Consider the following 19,931-nt stretch of genomic DNA (forward strand, 5'->3'; position numbering starts at 1 on the left):
TCCATATAATTTTAATCATGAAATTATGGTAAATTATGCAAGGGAATGATATATTTTAAAAAAATCATTACTGAGTAACTGCTTAGATGGGATAAATGGTCAAAAATGCAGTTTTAAGTTAAAGACGGTAACTTCCTTATGTCTTCCACCATGGCAGGGCTTTATGTCTTCCATCATATCAGAACCTAGTTGGTGGCAGATGAGGAAAAGGTGACAAATAGACAAACATGAAAAAATATGAAAAAACAATAAATTTGTCCTGCAGTTCTATGTCTCAGAGTTTTTCTCTTTAAGCCAAAAATAAAAGTTCTGGATTCATAAACTATCAGGCCTACAATGTTCTGAATTGAAAATAAATCAGACAAGGCTTTTTACAGAAACAGGTGGTAAATTGTAAGACTTTTCTTTCTCTCTTGTCCTTCTTATTTCAGATTTATTTATTTATTTGAGAGAAAGAGAGAGAGAGAAAGAGAGAGCTAGCAGGGGGGAGGTGCAGAGGGAGAAGGAGAGAGATGAATCCCAAGCAGACTCCCTGATGAGCATGGAGATGTAGGGCTCAATCTCATAACTCAGATCTGGGCTGAAATCAATAGTTGGATGCTCAACTGACTGATCCACTTAGTGCTCTATTTTAAAACTTAATTGTGTTATCTGAACTTTTCCACTAAACTAATTCTATTAACAAGGTTGTTAGTGGAAATCGGGTCATAAGAGTGGAGACTAGGTAAAACAGTACATAGCTTAAAACTGGCTGGGGCTGATACCATCCAGAATTAAAAACAAGTTAAGTTTGTTTTCAGTGTCCAGACTTACAACTTTCACTTTCCTTCTTTGCTTTTCCATATTTACTTATTGGTAAGTAATAGATCTTATTTATGCTTCCTTAGTTCAAAACCCTATGGCAAAGGGTCAGATTTAACAGTACCTGGTAGAAATTATGTGCTTACTGACTATAATATGGAATAAATGTTGAATGAATAAATTTAACTAATATATAAAAGACTAAAAAATGATGGTGTTATTCCCCATCCACGTCAACCAAGGATATATATATTGGATGAAGAATAAAGCTTTAGGATTAGTAAATAAATCATCAGAGATGGAACTTTAGGCATCAGTATGAAATCAAGTTAAGAGAGAAAAATGTTCTGCTTTCTTAGAGTTCCTCTGTGGGCTGAGTCTCATTCCATTCTCTTGGTTATTTTTTTTTTTATTTTTTATTTATGATAGGCACACAGAGAGAGAGAGAGGCAGAGACACAGGCAGAGGGAGAAGCAGGCTCCATGCACCGGGAGCCCGACGTGGGATTCGATCCTGGGTCTCCAGGATCGCGCCCTGGGCCAAAGGCAGGCGCCAAACCGCTGCGCCACCCAGGGATCCCCATTCTCTTGGTTATATTGGCCTGACTGGACTTCTCCCTCAATGTGTGGTACTATATTCCAGAACATGTTTCTCAATCTATTTAAACCTGTGCCCCCTAAAAGCCTTCTCCCTTCTTCTTCTTCTCTCCTCCTCCTCCTCCTTCTTCTTCTTCTTTTCTTCTTCTTCTTCTTCTTCTTCTTTTCTCCCTTCTTCCTTCTTCTTTTTAAAGATTTTATTTATTTATTCATGAGACACACAGAGAGACAGAGAGAGAGAGAGAGAGAGTGAGAGAGAGAGGCAGGAACATAGGCAGAAGGAGAAGCAGGCTCCCTGTGGGGAGCCCAGTGTGGGATTCAATCCCAGGATACCGGGGGCACGACCTGAGCCAAACAACAGCCACTCAACCACTGAGCCACCCAGGCATCCCAAGCCTTCTCTCTTCAATAGTAAGTATATTAAGCTACTACTAAGATTTTGAAAAACTTTAATTTCTACCATGTGTACTGCAAGGATAAATTATATAAAGACTGTGTTTTTTGAAATAGACTCATAGCTCCAGGAAGAATCTGGCCTGTCCCCTGTATGGAGCCTGAAAGTTCCAATGAATTTCCAAAGTGGTCAGATTTGGAAGAAGCAAGAAGAAAGGATAGTCCTGAGGTTTCTGCTCCAGGTCAAATTAGTTTAAAAAGATCCCTGGGGATGAGAGTAGCTCTTTTGAGTCTATTGCAGACCAAATACATGCATGCTTCAGGGAAGTTCAACATGGATTTGAAGCAGGAGGAGGGGCAATTAATTCTTTTTTAGTATAATGGAGCTGCTGAAAGTCTGAATCCAATCAGGGACTCTCATTCCAAAACAAAATATTCTTATACATTTCAGAAAGTTCATGAACCTCTTGAACAAAACCCAATTCCTGGAGTTCCAGAATAAAGAGCACTGCCCATAGCCTCTAGCAGTGGGAGATACTGAAAACGGATGGGCTTCGCTGACAGATCGTCTCTTGCATCCAGTCCTTTACTAGCTGGTAATCTTGGGAGTTACTTAACTACTCTTTGTTTTAATGTCATCAAATATGAGATACAGTTAAAATACATAGTTGGAAAGGTTGTAAGGAAAGCAAGAGCAAATAAAAGGAAGAGAGAACACAAAGTAAGGGTTTCATTAACGGTGTTGGCACCGAAGTAAAATGGTCTGGATTTAGGTCCTTGCTCTGAACCTGATAAATCATGTGGCTTCAGGGAACATATTTAACTCTTGTACATGTCAGTGTCCTCATTAACAAAATGAGGCTCAGGGCCATGTCTTTCTCAGAAGGTTGATGTTAACATTAAAGTGGAAAAGTTTAAATAGTTCTTATATGCGGAAGGCCCGCAGTCTGTTCTAATTCTCTTCCTGTCTACTGTAAAGTCACAGTTCTGATTGCTGGGTCTCTCACTGAAGTGGTTGAACTAACCACCTCTCCTGGTCAGATGGTCAGAGCAGTCCAAACGTTGCTAAATGACCTTCCTTCCTGGGCCAGAAGAGATCCAAGAAGCCAGCAGAATGTATCAACAAAACATTTACTGGATGGAAGAATGTGTTTGTTTTTACCTTTATGCTCCTTCAGGCTGGTGACCAAAAAACCAGTGGAATAAACCATATTTGTTTTTTTTTTTTTTTTCAATTTTTATTTATTTATGATAGTCACAGAGAGAGAGAGAGAGAGAGAGGCAGAGACATAGGCAGAGGGAGAAGCAGGCTCCATGCACCGGGAGCCCGATGTGGGATTCGATCCCGGGTCTCCAGGATCGCGCCCTGGGCCAAAGGCAGGCGCCAAACCGCTGCGCCACCCAGGGATCCCAACCATATTTGTTTTAAGCAGAGATATGCCACCAGAGAAAACCTATCTGAGTACCAGCTCTGGCTTTCCTTTTCCCTCCTAAAACTATATGGGCAAGTGCAGTGCTCAGAATAGAAGAGCACACTGGAAGAAATCAACAATAAAATGCTCTCTGTAATAGAGGTGCAGATAAGTGAAGAAACCATTCTTTACTTCAAGCACAGCCTCAACCCCACTAAGCCAGGTCTTGGGTACCACGTTGTGGCAAAACCAGGTATTACACACACAGCATTGATAATCCTGTAAAGTGAGAGGAGGAGCTGGAGGTTTGAGAAAGCAAGGAATTCTGTCTTAGAGACTTTGCTGGAGAAAGCTATTTACTGAACTAAGTGCTACTGACCTACATCTTTAACTTGGCTTTGTTTATCATCCTCTATGAGTGTAATCCACCCCTCCCCAAAGAAAGTTAGTTACTGTAAGAGAGTCAAAAAGGATAGGAATAGTTGGCAATTTTGTGGGACAGAAATTTTTTATTGAAACTATTTGATTAAAAGAGAATTCTGCTGCTCTGGTATTGGAAAAATAAATATGTAACCACAACCTGGTTTAACAAAGTTTAGCTATTCAATAAAACAACTTGGTAAAACACAGAGTGGTATTATGTTAGTATAAACACCAATTTGATGTTTCATTAGAAAAACATTAAATTCAACTTTTCAATGGGATTTTATTCTTTATTAAATTTAGTATAAATGCTATTGTCTTAGTTCTCTTTATAATTCTCAAGGTAATAGACATATAAAGGTCTTTTACAATCCTAACATCCAGAGAGACTCATCATGATTTTTGGATTTGTTGATATATTTTTTCTTTTATAAAACTGAGATTAAGTTGTGCACAACGTTTGAGATACACATTTTTTCTTTTGTCTTGGTCACCACTTCAATATTTTTAATGGGTGTATACTACTATATTACACAGCATGGATAAATAATAATTTATGTCACCAATTTGCTGTTGATAGTTGAAATAGGAAGTCAAAGGAACTTTGGTTCTTACCTTCCACAGTGCTAATATAAGCAGCATTAATAGCAATAATCCAGCAAAGGCACTCAACAGGATGACCCATAATGGCACTCTGCCTGGCAGCCCATCTTTGGATATTTGAATGGCAAACTGAAATTTATTAAACAAGACTGTTAATATTGATAAACACCTGTTATAACTCCTGGTATGTTGAGTTCTTGCAGGCTATAATTTTCTAGCAAACAATGTACTTAATCTGATTACTACATACAGAGAAAAAAATGAGTTTATATTTAAAAATGCCCTTCATCTATTCAAAATCTCTAAGCATGTCAAATTTATTATTACCCCAAATATTTATAATTGTGTGCTCTAGAAATGTATACATAAAGAATAAACCATCTATGAATCAGAATGCTCAGGAGCAGAGGTGAATTTAACTCAGTAAGAACCAAGAGTATTATATATTTTAAAGATTTATTGATGGACTTTACTGCATTATCATGATGGTTAAAGTTTAGGCTGGAACATTACCACAGGTTGTTGACATAAAAACCTGAGTAGGTCTTTTTCTAATTCTAATTTTAATGTGCTTTATTTTTTGTCTACAAATTTACATATGATTTTCATATAGTAAAATGCACAAATCTCAAGTGTACAGATAACATGAATTTTTGTGCATATATTCACTCCCATATACTTTTTATCATAACACACTGTCTCTGCCAATCGACTTTAGTCTATAAATTATGTCTTAACTGAAGCGAAACTTTGAAGTAAACAGCTTTTGGTGTTCTAGCTACTCAGCATGGCATCCAAATCACAGTGAAACTTGTCTGCCTTGTGTCTCATCCCTAGGTTTCTTTTTTTTTTTTTTTTTTTTTTTATTTATTTATGATAGTCATACAGAGAGAGAGAGAGAGAGGCAGAGACACAGGCAGAGGGAGAAGCAGGCTCCATGCACCGGGAGCCCGATGTGGGATTCGATCCCGGGTCTCCAGGATCGCGCCCTGGGCCAAGGGCAGGCGCCAAACCGCTGCGCCACCCAGGGATCCCTCATCCCTAGGTTTCTGAGAAAAAAAACTAATTCAGTTTAGATATCAATGACTGATGATAGCTCAAGTTTTTGTATTTGCTTGTAACAGGGAACATCTCAATTCCTAAAGCTAGGGGGAAGATTGGAGGTAAGAAAGAAAATGAACAGGGGAGATATTTACAAATGTTGGATAATGATACAAACTCAGATCGCTCTGTGTGGGTCACTGCTGATGCTCTGGGAACACAAAGCTGGCATGAGTGTACATCATACAGAGTAAGATCTTTCAAGACAGATTTTAAATACAACTGAAACAATTCCCTGAACTTACAGATACAGAAACTGAAATCTGGATGAGATCAGTGACTTCTCTAAGATCACGCAATTACAAAATGATCACTTTTAGTAATTTTAACAATGTAGATATAATTTTCCTTTATGGTAAGATGCTGAATAATAATTCCATGGGGAATTTTACACTAACATTTAGGGAAAATAAAGCTAATTATAACATTTCAACAAAACATATCTAGGAATCAAAGGTACTCTTTTCCAATATAATATATTCTCATTTGGGGGGAGGAGGGGTGCTTACTGGTAAAATTTTGGCTTCTCTGCATGTGGAACAACTTTGCATCTATCAGTGCTCTTTAAAATGTAAGTAAACATTATATGCATATATTATTTAAAGGTTAATACTTACCAGGGGTCAAAAACATTGGAATTATTTGAAATAAGTATTAATTTGAAATAAGAAATTTTTAAACAACATCTGAATGTTAGGTAGCTTCCAAAAAAAATTATATAAGTCATCTATCAACATGGGATATTTAAGCCTCCGCATGATAAGAGGAGAAATGCTTATATAATCCACATCTATAATAAGTGTCTGGCTTTATTTTGTAATAAAACAGGAGAAAAGATCTCAAATCATTTTATTTTTACCAAGGACTGAAGCAAGCATTTGTATGAGGGAGTAATATTTCATTTTTGCTTCAGATTTCCCAATGACTAAATGAAGGAAACCTTTCAAAATTTACATTTATTTCTGTACAGGGTACAGTCATTTTCTGTAAAGTGTTTTTCAAGTCTGCTCTTCAGATGTCAACTGCATTTTATAATGTCAGTTTTTTAAGGAGGAAAATCACTAATGCATCATTTGTTATCAAGGTAAAAGTAAAAACATCAATTTATTGTGATAGTTACAAGCAGTAAAGTCAAACATCACATGTTAATTGTAAATATCATGATTTTTCCCAGTTTCTTACAAAGAAAACTGAAATCACACTCGAAGCTAATTAAGTATAATTTGAAGCAAAAAGTGTCTGTTACTTAGTGACTAGCTAGTCATTGCTTTAGGTTCTATAAGCAATTATAATACATTATGTCACAAAATTCAGAGTGAAATGTATAATGTTTTTCAAAACTTAGAGCTGCACTTACCTCTCTTTTTTGATTGCCAGTACTTAAAATCAGGGATGTATTTTCACTTTGAAGGTCTGCTCTTACAGTAAGATTTAAGCTGGAAAAACGTGCCTGAAAAGAAAACAGGATATATTTTCAATATATTATGCTAATCACAGTGAGAGCTAGTCATGTGTGAGTAGTACAATTTTTAAAATTGGGATTTACCTGAGAGATTTAAAAACACTGGTTTTGTTAACATTCTAATGAAACTGGTGGTTTCAAATGATGACCCATCCCTCTTTTCTCCACTCAAATTGTCACTTAGATCCTTGTTATAGAACGGAACAATTTTCTAAATCATTTCCTTCAGATTTATCATTAGCAAAAATAAACCTCAAACCCTGCCTCCCTTTCATATAGCTAGGTACACTCTAGTAATGAACTTTATATAGGAGCTTGTGTAGGATTACACATTATACATGAAATTGCCAATATCCAACAGTCTGTGACTTATAAAAATAGCAACTTTCATATGATCAAACCTAAAAAATGGAAATCTCATATAATTAACCAAACACTTCTAAGAGAGAAAGAAGTCATATAAAATACAAAGGATTAAGTTTTAAAGTAACTTGTTGTCAGACAGATTTGACTATTAGGGGCTAAAAAAATAATCTTCCTATTTTAATTATATATGTGTGTATATATATAAATATAGTATATATAAATGCATGTGTATATATAGTATATATAAATGTGTGTGTATATATACATCCTATATATAGGATGTGTGTATATATACATCCTATATATAGGATGTATATATATGTATATAAAGTCTGATCTAATACAATGAGTCCATAATACAGGTTAGCTCTATTTGCTAATAATGGTGTCAAGGAGTCAAGCATTGTCTCTCTACAGTTCTTTGTCTCTTAACTGATTTCTACAGTATTAAGATAAATACAAACTTTTATACTGTATCAGTGTTTATTTCTAGAGGTGCAAAAAAAAAAAAAAGAATAAGAGAGACAAAAAAAAGTATACATCTGAAAGGGGACCTTGGAGATAACTTAGTTACTAACAAACAAGATGAGACCCAAATAGTTGGTTAAGTAGAGCTAGGACTTAGACCATATTTTCTTATACTTCCAGTTCTTTCTACAAAGGCATTCTGTTTTGCATATACTAAGTAATGAACAAATTCAATAATTTGAATTCAATAATTCAATAATTGCAGAGAAAAATGCAATCACTTACTTTTATAAAAGTTGGTTTCCATACGATAAGTGAAACATTGATTTGGCTCATGTCAGAAGGAATCAAATTACATGTAATGGTAGCAAATTTACATGTACTGCAGTCCTGTTTAAATGTTCAGAAGTATATATTAATATCTTTGCCATTTGATAAAAAGATACCATATTAAAATATTCTATAAGATAGCTATTTTTAGGTTTATAGTGAATATATTCAGTTAAAAAACATGAGATAAAACTAGCACTTGTCTTGGTTATCTGAATTTACCGGAATTGTGCCTCGTTTGAGATCTTCAGATTTGGATATAATTGTTTTCTTCCCAGAGTTGACACCAAGAGGGTCCTGAAGACTACTGGGTCTGCAGTTTGCATTCTAAGAAATGAAAATATTTTTTTATCAGACAATGCCAGATGTCAGAGGGAAAAATGACTTGTGTAACAACGTGAAGAATCTGTGAGTGACAGCTATTGTCACAGATGATAGATCCATCTTTGGGAGTGTGCGATATGGAAGAAGCCATTCTGTGGCAGTCATATACACTCACTCCCAGATAATCATTACTGTTAGCATGCTACTTTTAAATTGTCATAGATATCAGTGAGGTTGTTATAAAAAAGTAAGGATGCTAGTGGAACTTAATATTGAGTAAGTAATACACTCATTATTTTATTGTTTTCATCAAACATTAGTTGTAATTTCCCATAACACAGAGAGAGAAAAGAAATTAAAACTATACTGAAAAAAAGGGTTAGCATTTATTACTCAATATGATGGCTTATATGATGGTTTGTGAAACAAGCAAAAAAAAAAAAGAGGGGCTTTCATCTGTATTTATGTACCCATCCAATAATATTTTAGGAGTCTCTAAACATCAAGGGTAAGATACATGGTCTTTGTGGGAGGAAGATGTAAGTAGGCAGTTCTATAAATGTTAAAATGCCATGTTAATAAGACAGCTCATTCTTGGATGGTTTTACTAGACTTACTCTAATAAGATAATGTATCAAGACACTCTACATCCTTGATAGAAGGTAATAAGGATAAAGTTCACAAGTAATAGGAAAAGCACAATAGGAAAAGTACAGTCTTTCTACATCCTCACAAACCTGCTTTTTTGGATTAGAGAGCAATGGTAGAGGTTTAATTTTTCTTTGCTTTTAGGGAGACATTTAAATATTATAATCCAACTGTCACTGTTCCTCTTCTAACAGCAAATATTCTTGACTTCTGAGAATATATTAACTTAAAAAATCTCTAAAGAGAAGACAGATTGTCAAATGCTGATGATATGCATATATTACTTCGATATTTGTTGTGATTTTCTATGTCTGAGATACTGAACCATAACAATTTACCACACTGACTCATTCAAAATTATAGGTACAAAGTGGGTGTGATACTGCTATTATTTGGGATACGTGAAAAAATAGTACTGGACTGTTTTATGTGCAGCTGTGTGTGTGTGTGTGCTTAGGAGCAACTAAGAAGTCTCCTTATAGAGCTGTTTGATCACCTCAAATTAAAGCTGTAACAAACATTTTAAGGCATCAGTCAACAAGTAGTTGTCTAAAGTCTACTCTAGTGGATTGAACAGTATTCCAAAAAGACATGCCCAAGTCCAAGGACCTGGAACCTGCGAATATGACCTTGTTTGGAAACAGGGTCATTTCGGGACACCTGGGTTGCTCAGTTAGTTAAGTGTCTGCCTTCAGCTCAGGTCATGATGTCCAGGTTCTAGGATCAAGCCCTGAGTCAGGCTCCCTGATCGGCGGGGAGTCTGCTTCTCCCTCTGCCCTGCTCCTGTGCTCTCTCTTTCTCTCCCTCTCAGACATATAGATAAAGTAAAAGGAAACAGGGTCATTCATATGTAATTAAGGATCTCCAGATGAGGTTGTCCTGGACTTAGGATGGGCTCTCAAATTCACTGATGAATGTGCTATAAAAAAAGAGGCAAAGACACAGAAACACAAGGAAGACAGGCATGTGAAGACAGAGGCAGAGACTGCAGTTATGTTGCCAGAAGCTACGGCATGCCAAGGGCTGATAGTAGCCACCAGAAGCTAAGAGAGAGGCATGGAACAGATGTCCCTGTGAGCCTCCTCACAGGGGGAATGAACATTGTTGACACGGATTGTAGACTCTGGCCTCCAGGACTGTTAAAGAATAAATTCTGTTGTTTCTAGCCACCCACTTGGGATAATTTATTACCATAGCAGTTGTAGGAAGCTAACACATCTACCAAGTAGCCAGTGGAAGTTATTATTTAAAATTTTCTAAATGCTTCTCCAGGTCACTTTGGTAAAGCTCTTTTATCACAAGCGGCATGCGGAACAAAAGGCTTTAAATACAAATTGGAAAAAATAGCAATAATGATGTAATTCCAAGGCACACATGACTTACATTAGAAGATGACCATCCACTTGGGTATAGCACAGGATAACCATCTGAGGTCAAGTTGGGAAATGAAATTGACAGCTTAAGTTCTGGCATTGGAAAATGTCCACTCTTTCTAATCTACAGGAAAAAAATTTAAAAGGTAATTCCCTCTTCCTCTTCCAACAGCATCCTTTCTGTATTAGGTAGGACATCTGTTCTTAATTGATAAATTAAGTTGTGTAATATTTTGAATCTGAAAGTGAATGCAGACAGTTTATGGGGCTGGACAGAGACCTGGCACAATTACAAAAGCAAAAAATAGGGGTGTTTAATAGTGGCCATATGTATCAGCTACAATGTATATTGTTCCTTCATCCTCCCACTCCCAAAATAGGACTGGGATTAAGGAATATCAGAATTAAAATTTTGTGTCAATTTACTATGCTTATATCTTTTTGGACATACTAGTCTTGGGAAGGAGGGAGGACATTTACTTGATCCACTCAGAACAGGTGATCATATTTTGTTTGCCTCAACCAGTTTGCCATAACCCCTTAGGCCCACAAATCATTTCTCAGCCCAGTTACCTGAGATCTTCTATCACTCTGCACAGGCAAACCAGATATCTATCTTCTTCCCTTCACTATCCTAACTCCAGCTAGGGCTACTGTGTCAATAATGATTGATAATCTAATTGGATGAGAGTCACATTGACTCTCCTCTTGATGCCCATCTGCTTTTATCCACTAAACTACAATTCCCACTTACTATCACATCATGCCACCAGAGGTGAGTGTATCTCATAGGGAAGGAAACCTAGGCAGGATGAAATTCAGCAGGAAGCTGAATTTACTATTCAAAAGTCTCCACAAGTATTAGAGGTGCAATCGAATTGGAGCAGCCAGGTGCCATGGCCTTCACACCCTCCCTGGGCTGAATTCTTAGGTGAGTAGGGACCTCCTTAATCTACAGATGCCAGAAAATTCAACTGATCTAACTGAGTCTTCTGGAATGAGAGTTACACAGATTTGAAGCATTCCCTGTGGTTGCCAAACACTAAATGCATCCTTTAATCTTGGAATTCTAGGAATTCCTGACCAGCTGTGCCTGGCCTCTTAATCATGCTCCTAGACTCTTGCCACTTCTTATTGTAATATGCCTTAAACTTGCCTGCCATGGCCTCCCAGTCTAATTCCATGTTTCTTACTAAATAGTAAAAAATCATGTAATCTCTAATTAACATTTATTTTTTTCTGATTAAAAACAAGGTTCTTTACTGAAACATTGGAAAAATACTGAAAATAAACAAGAAGTAAGTGTTCTATAATTCTACCACACTGGTAACACTTTAGCATACAACTTACCTGTTTGCATATATTATAAAATCTGCATCATATAAAATACAAAATTTGGCACCTCACCTGTAAAATGTATTGCTATGGTGTTTCCCCATAAACTGAGAAATTCTTTGAGAATATGACTTTCATTAGTGGCTTACTAGTAACCACAATATCAATATTTATTTATGTTCAACACTTACTATATTCTATACACTGTGCTAATTTTCTTATTTGTATTATTGCCTTTAATCCTGTTAACAGCCCAATAAGGTAGATTCTCTTAATATACCTATATAACCTATAAGGAAACAAGGTTAGAATGAGAATAAAGAATTTCCAAGATCACAGAGCTAGTAAATAGCAGAATTAAGGTCTTTTTTTAAATCTAAAATGCGCCCTCTTTAGCAGTCTCTCCATTGATTAATATCTGATCATTTATTAAGCAATTTTATATGGTTAACTTTTCAATTGTGCCTAGGTTTCAATTTTAAAACTACTATAAATGACACTGAACAGTATAAGCTAGGGGTGCCTGGTTGGCTCATTCAGAAGAGCATATGACTCTTGATTTTTGGGTAGTGAGTTGGAGCCCCATGATGGCTGTAAAGATGAAAAATAAATAAATAAATAAATAAATAAATAAATAAATAAATAAATAAACTAACTAACTAAAAAAATAGAATATCTCTGAGAATAAATCTTTGTATTACCTATAATTTTCTATGGTACATTTCTAGCAGTAAATTCATTCAATGAGTCTCACCTAAGAAAATGTTCACATGGTTTTTCAATTTCATTACTCCAATTTCAGATTTTATACCAGCAAAATAATAAGATACAAAAGGTTATGGTCAGAGATATTTTTAACAGTATTATTTATATTAACATTATTTATAATAGTTTGAGAGTACCTGTTTCAAGTTTGGACCTTAGTAACAACATATGAAGATTTATAATATTCAAAATTAATTTCTTCCTCCCTTCCTTCCTTCCTTCCTTCCTTCCTTCCTTCCTTCCTTCCTTCCTTCCTCCCTCCCTCCCTCCCTCCCTTCCTTCCTTCCTTCCTTCCTTCCTTTCCTTCCTCCTCCCTCCTCCCTCCCTCCCCTCCCCTCTCTCCCTCCTTATGTTTTGCTGAATTCTTTAATCTGGGAAAAGCAAATGGAGCCAGAAGAACTTGACAGCCTAAATTTCAAAAATTTATCTCAGTAATGAAGTGATTGGCATTCATGCTTGTCATAGAAATTTTAGCAAGGAGTACAGATAAAAACAATGGAATGAATCTTGAGAGCATACATTTATTTCACTTTGTAAGAGAACTTCTTTTTCCACTGTTGGCAATTCCCAAAGAGATTGAGACTATTTTCACCCATAATAATGTTGCATTATTTCATACTTCTGAATATACATTTAAGCCCATCATTTGAATCGGACCCTCATTTACTTGAGTAATATTAACCCAAGTCTGTGTCTGTAAATAGGCATTACCTAAAATGAAAGTCTGGTTCAATTCCATAATTGTTTGCTATATGGTTAGGAAAAGTTCATTATGAGGAATTCAAAGAGAAAACTAGATGTTGTAACAGGAAACATCACTTAAGGATGAGGTAGGAGGAACATAAGTTATAGTATGATATATATGGAAGGTAGCAATGAGTAGAATGAGATACATATTTCTGAGTAAATATGAGTAAATACCTGAGTAAATATCTGAGTAAATATCTGAGATACATATTGCTGAGTAAAGGAAAATATTAGCAAGGCATTTGAAGTTATTAGTTCCTGAAAGAGTCATAATTATTTTTTAAAAGTGCTTTTCTCATTCATACTGAAAAAATAATGTAAATAAAGTCTATAGGCTTATAGGTAGTGCTTCTTTGGTTTTACAGGTTTATTTTTTCTAGGGATTCATTCTAAGCATGTCTTAGGAAGGAATTAGAGACTTAGGTTTTCAATATTGTTTCAAGTATAATTGTAAATACTTCTTTAAATAAAATTACTTCAAAATAATGAAATTATAAAAAAATTCTGGAACATAGGATTAACTATTGAATCAACATGTTCCTAAGTATCTCTTAATACTTTAATTTATAAACTTATAAATTACTCCTTGACAATACTAATTTACAGTTAGTTTCTTACCAAGTAGAAGATATTAATTTCATCTCCAATGTCCTCAGTAGAATTAATAACTTCAGGGACAGTCTCATTGGCCGCAATTGAAATATGGTATTCACTTGCAGAGCTTAGAATTAATTGGAACAAGAAAAACAAACCATAACAAAGTTTAACTTTTATTTGACTTTACTCCTTTTCTTTCTTTATACCAGGTAATTCCACAAAAAGTACATGTAGAGATTTCAAATCAGAGGAAAATTCTTTTACCCTGAGATTTACAATTAAATCTTTGAGGAGGGTGAGAAAGATTATATAATTTAGCTCAATAAGTCCCTGATGCTTATTTAGCCTTAAAATGCCAAAATACATATATTTTAAAATAAAAGTTTCATTATAACCAAGTGAAAATTTCCCATTAATTCACTAATGTCATTTACATTTTGTGAATAATGAAGCTTAAACTCGGTATTTTTAGAAGTGCTGAATTTCAAATAGATTTTTAAAAAATTGCTAACCTTTTCATATTAAAGGCCTATATTTACTGCTAAACTTAAAATTCAAGCTTTCACATACAACTTCTCCATGTTCATTGGATGAACTTGGTGAAATGAATAATAAAAATATATAGGTGTTTGCCAAAATTTGATTTTAATAAAATGAAAAGTTCTTGGAAAAAGCCATTGTACCAAGAGAAGTGGATAATGGCAAGATAGAAAACAGTGAATAGAATTTGGAGGCTAAGTAATATACACAGAATCTGTATAGATATCTGTACAGATATACTCTGTATCTGTATATACCCTATAATCCTCTCATTTTTGTTGTTTGTTATCAGAAAAAACAAAGTGCTATAGGAAATAAATTAATAAAATGATAAGATTTTTAGACTAAACTTGCCTCTGATTCTTATGCTTTTTGTATACATTGCACTTTTTTTTTTTTTTTTAGCAAAAGCTTGGAGTCTTGCTTAAGCAAGGAAATTTATAGTGGATAACATTGCCAATATGATTTGTGTTTGGATAGATCATAAGGGAAAGGACAGTTTATGAATAATGCAAGAAATAAACAACCCTCATCAATGAGAAATGATGGCTGAGAAATATGCTGGTGACCTCTAAGAACACTGCCATTTGTAAAATATTCCTTCTAGGTCTGCAGCTTGCATTTATGAGTTTAGGCTGGACTGCTAATGCAATCCAGGATAATCAGCACCTCACATTTAAGATTATTTAGCATGCTGGGTCTCAGACTTTAGAGTGCATGAAAATTACTCACAGCGCTTATTTAACTTGTAGGCCAATTTCCGGGCCTCAGAGTTCCTGATTCAGTAGATTGGAGTGGGGCCAAGAATTTGCCTAAGTTCCTAGGTGCTTCTGGCGCCCTTGGCCAGTGACCACACTTTGAGAAGCACTGGGTTTGTAAAAAGGCGTCAACATAAAAATGCAGTTTCCTCCTACCTGTAAAACTGAAGTCCAACTTCATATTTTACTGGGATAGAAATGTTTACTTCATTATCAGAAAGGGCTTCAGGAGGTTCTTCACTGTCACTAGAAAATACACAGCATGTTCAGACAAATCATGAAACCATTGATTATTTAGAGACATTTCTGAGCATTTGAAAGAGAAGCTTATCTGAGCAATTAAATGAAAGCATAAAAGAGTAGAATTCTTATTTTTGTGGTTTTTTTGGTTTGTTTTGTTGTTTTTGTTTTTAAATCAGGATGAGGAGGGAGGTCAGAGATAGATATTATTAAATTTCCCAAATTGATTCTGAATTGCAGTTAGGGTTGAAAATCACAGTAATTTAGTCCAAGGTTTCTCAAACTTCTATGAGGATTATGGATAAGTAACCTTGGGCCAATTGTTAAATACAGAGATTACTGGCTTTCTATCCTTGAAATACAGATTTAGTAGATTTGAGTTAGCACCTAGGAATTTGTGTTTTTAACACAAATCAGGTAGTGATTCTTATTTATTCCTCATGGATGAGGACCTCACAAAAAGATGTGACTGGGGTTATGTGGCAGAAAGTCAATATTAAGTTTCTGGTCTTCTTGTTTTTCCATGCTATTGTTTAGTGCTAATGTTATTTGTTAAACATTTATTTATTCCCTTGATTGAAATTGTCATTTTAATGATATGTAAGTGCATACATGTTTATATATGCATTGGCATATCATACTTCCATGTGTTTAAAAAAAAAGCACATGTGAAGGATATAACACTTACCAACACTGGCTCTGGGGCCAGCATGTATGGGATTGGTCTAGAACATTAACATACTTTGGGAAAGTTATTTAATTTTTCTGTGCCTTGGTTTCTTCATCTATAAAATGGGGGTTTATCATTAAGTGTTAAATAAATGATGATTCTAACACATGTAAAGTGCCTTTAACATTATGCCTAGATGTAGGAAATAATGAGTGCTAGCTTTCGTTATTTTTATCACACACCCTCTCCACCAAGTGATCAAGCATTTAGCAATTTGGTCTCACAGAATGGGATATAAGGACCTTTTAATGATTCTGCTGTTCCCAAGTGTACTAAGTGGTTCGCTGTGAGCTGGAGGATAGTGAAAGCAGCACCCTGCTTTGGGTTATAGATACTTGTATGACTGAGATTTTGCTATGGATGCACCATCTAATTCTATTTTTCAACCTCTCTATGAATTTCTAACACCTTTAAGGTCCTTGTCAATTATAATCTCCTTGATAAAGTTTTCTTGGGGGCTCATTGCCATGTAGATATAATTTCAACCTCTATTAAGTCTCATACATAGTTTATATTCCTCTAATGAATTTTCCTTGTTGTACCTTATGTTATAATAATTTATACATTAGTCTTAAGCCCCCTACTGTAATGTTTACTCCAGGAAGTTCATGTCCTTATTAATTTTTATATTCCCTATAATGACTAATGTAATATCTCGTCTGTAGTAGATGTCAAATAAATATTTATTGAGCTGGATTAAATTGAGCATACGGAACTCATTTACCCATTAATTTATTTTCTCATTTATCCATTCATCCTACATTTGTTCAGTGATTATTAGATGCAAGGCACCACGTTATTTACTGGGGAATAAGGCAACAAAGATATCTCAAGGAGTTTATTGTCCAGTGGATTATTACACTTAGAAGAAAGTTAAGACACTATTTCAATTTCCTTATTAGTCTTTTGTTATTTTTAGTCTGGGTATTCTATATCTTTCAGAAGCTCTGACTGACTTGGATAAAATGTATTAAACTACAAAAGGGCATCATAAAACTTTAAATTCATCTGATGATTCAGTTGACTTTGATGGGCAGCCAGTAAAAGTTAAATTAGCAATCCTGTAAAATTTTAAATAAATGTAAATGCAATTTGGCAGATATAAGTGATGTGTGATTACAACATGCTTTACAGCTCATAGAACCAATGGTTTAATCTTGTTTGGGAGGTGCCTTAATTCTATTAAATAAAAATTTCTTTAGTTTTAGTTATTCATAAGGATGTTTTTGTGGTGTAAAGGGGTTCATTGCCTTTTACTTTTACTGATTCATAAAAGCTGTAAGAAATTCCAGTAAGTCCATAAAGCAAAATATTCTAAATACATGAAATTATATACTTAATTGCTTACATACACATACACTCATGCATACATATCAACCGACCTTGTTGCACTTAAATGAATGACCACATTTTCCATGAGATAAGATGTATTAAACTGAAATAATATTTTGAAAGTAACCTATGAAATAAAAATATTTTTAGTTTAGTAACAGATAAAGAAGTAGAATGTTTACTTTGATCAAAATGCTTAATTATTTTAATGATATTGCCTAGACTGAAACTGCAAAGTTATTTAAGAAATATTAGCTTACAAAATAAAACCTAATCACATCTCAAAAACAGAATAAGATATAATATACGTGTACTTTTAAATATGACTATGTAATATTTTTTGCATATTAATATTGAGTTTCAAAACTTTATTCAAATTATATTAATAATAATTTGTATTATATAAACTATTACCATGAAGGTACATCCTATGTATTATATTACCATAATCTACATATCACAATAATAAACAATGTAATTATGAAATGATCATACTTAAAGCCTCTTTTATATGTAAACTTCAAGTATCAGTAATCATCTATACATGTTCATTATAAAATATGGGAAAACCTACTTGGTTCCATTAATTTGATAATATAAGAAAGTTTTTGGCCTTTCAGGAATAAAAACAAAATAAAAAAATAAAAAGCTTATTTATAATAAAGAGTAATTATAATAATATTAATAATAATGCAGTAAGTTTTGTTTACAATACCTAAGAAAACCTGGAAAATGTTTTTGTTATATTAACACTCTGATACACATAACTTATTTTTAAAAACTATGCCTGAGCAGATAAACTATATAATCCAGAAATCTTCATAAACACCAATAGGCAGGCCAGAAACTGGACTACTTATTTGAAGAAATAGGTCCTCAGCATAGTCCTAGCCCAAGACTCATGATAATCTTTGGAAAGTTGTATTTCCTATTCTGGGAACTAAACCTAGTTTGTGCTAACTAGGATGTTTTAGAATTTGGCCAGCTACACAGATGGCTCAAAATGCACAATTAATAGAAACTACCTAAAATTTTACCTTTGGGATTAAGTGCCAGATAAGACAGAATTTGATATTTAAAGTTCTTTTAATGAATTTAGGCCCATTCACAGAAGGGATGACTAGAATTCAGGTGTCATGACATTTGCAAGGTTATACCATATTATGTGTGGAATTTTCTTTTGTATTTTCTTTTTCCACATATATTTTGAGTTACATTAAAAAAACCACATTTTTCTTAAGAATCTGCTGATCTGTAGCGTCTTTCTTGGTTTGAAATAGTAATCATAATTCTAATAGGATATTTACTGGGTGGGTTTGAACTACAATAGTTTACAAAGGTCAAGTTGCCAGTCTCAGTAGGTGCCTTGTTTCCTGTCTTTCCTTAGTTTCCTGACTGGCCTGGATATATAAGTCTTGGCTTTTCTGATGAGCTTTCAGACCTTGGGAAGATACTAGCAGAGAGTATCTAGCAGGGAGTGGGACTGAAGAAGGTGCCTATTCCATATTGACCTGATCCTGAAATGCTATGAATCTAGATCTTGAAGTCAAAATATATTCTAAGTGTAAAGCACATGCAAAAATCCTTAGTAAATTATCTTCCCATCTCTCTATTGATGGTGTGAGATGCTATGATTTAAGCTTTTACCCTAAGCAGCAAGGAATTGCAAAAGAAAGAAAAAAAAGTGGTTAAAAATAATTAAGATTGGACTTAATATCTCTACATGGTTGAAATGTAACACGGACTGTATCATTATTCTTTATGAAGTGAAGATAATTACATGGTTAATTAAAGTGGTCAGAGGAAGGTGTGGACTTGAGTTGACATTCACTATTTCCATGTCAAAATAGAGGAATTATGGTTTTTTTCAAATATTATGTGTGTTTTATAGATAATTAAGGAAGAAATGCAATCTTACAATAAATTTCATTTGAGATAGTCAAGAAATGGGCTTAATAATGAGGTTCCAAAAGTAGATTGGTATATCTAGTTAGTTTCATAGCTAAAATGGTTTATTCAATTGAGTGATAATTATTGTCATTCATAGTTTCTTCAGTCACTACAGTCACTAGTAGTCATGCCACATGTATTAAGGGAAAAGGCCTTTCTGAATTCTCATTTGCAAAATGAGGAGCCAGAAGACTTCATTATAGATATGTGACTCTGCCATTTCCAGATATCCAACCCAGTGTTTATCAACTTTTTAGGATGTGGGATTAAGATGACAAAGATCTATTTTGAAGTCTTATATTATAAAATATCATAATGTAAAGAAGTTGAAATAAATATTTGGGATAGTATTTCTATCTTTTCAAGTAAGTAAATAAAGAATCTTCTTATCTCACTTTGATTGACTAAATATTTCTCTCATTAACTCAATATGAATAGAGGAGCAAATATTCATACTGAAAAGCAACCTTCAATGAAAATATAGGCTAATATGTTGTTTATCATTAAATGAGATAACTATTCTTTGTTTTTCATGGAAACAAATACTGTTTTTAAGAATACATGAAAGCACTCTCTCACTTCTGTTCAGCTACTATTGTAGGTTCTAGCGAGGGCATTTGGGCAAGAAAAAGAAATA

The 19,931-nt window shown here is 34.2% G+C and overlaps 1 protein-coding gene across 1 annotated transcript in view; it reads right to left on the bottom strand.

The window, feature by feature from the left end:
• The window catches only part of ITGA1 (integrin subunit alpha 1), a 168,468-nt gene that overhangs the window by 7,542 nt on the left and 140,995 nt on the right, over window positions 1–19,931 (bottom strand). The window contains exons 21-28 of the mRNA XM_038535131.1: window positions 17,395–17,471; window positions 15,199–15,288; window positions 13,766–13,868; window positions 10,311–10,424; window positions 8,178–8,282; window positions 7,911–8,015; window positions 6,687–6,779; window positions 4,241–4,357 (exon numbers count right to left, since the gene is read on the bottom strand). Of these exons, the coding sequence (XP_038391059.1) occupies window positions 4,241–4,357; window positions 6,687–6,779; window positions 7,911–8,015; window positions 8,178–8,282; window positions 10,311–10,424; window positions 13,766–13,868; window positions 15,199–15,288; window positions 17,395–17,471 (804 nt within the window). The remainder of the gene's footprint in view (window positions 1–4,240; window positions 4,358–6,686; window positions 6,780–7,910; window positions 8,016–8,177; window positions 8,283–10,310; window positions 10,425–13,765; window positions 13,869–15,198; window positions 15,289–17,394; window positions 17,472–19,931) is intronic.

The sequence above is a fragment of the Canis lupus genome, chromosome 4 (genome assembly GCF_011100685.1).
Source record: "Canis lupus familiaris isolate Mischka breed German Shepherd chromosome 4, alternate assembly UU_Cfam_GSD_1.0, whole genome shotgun sequence".
In the NCBI taxonomy this organism is placed as follows: domain Eukaryota; kingdom Metazoa; phylum Chordata; class Mammalia; order Carnivora; family Canidae; genus Canis; species Canis lupus.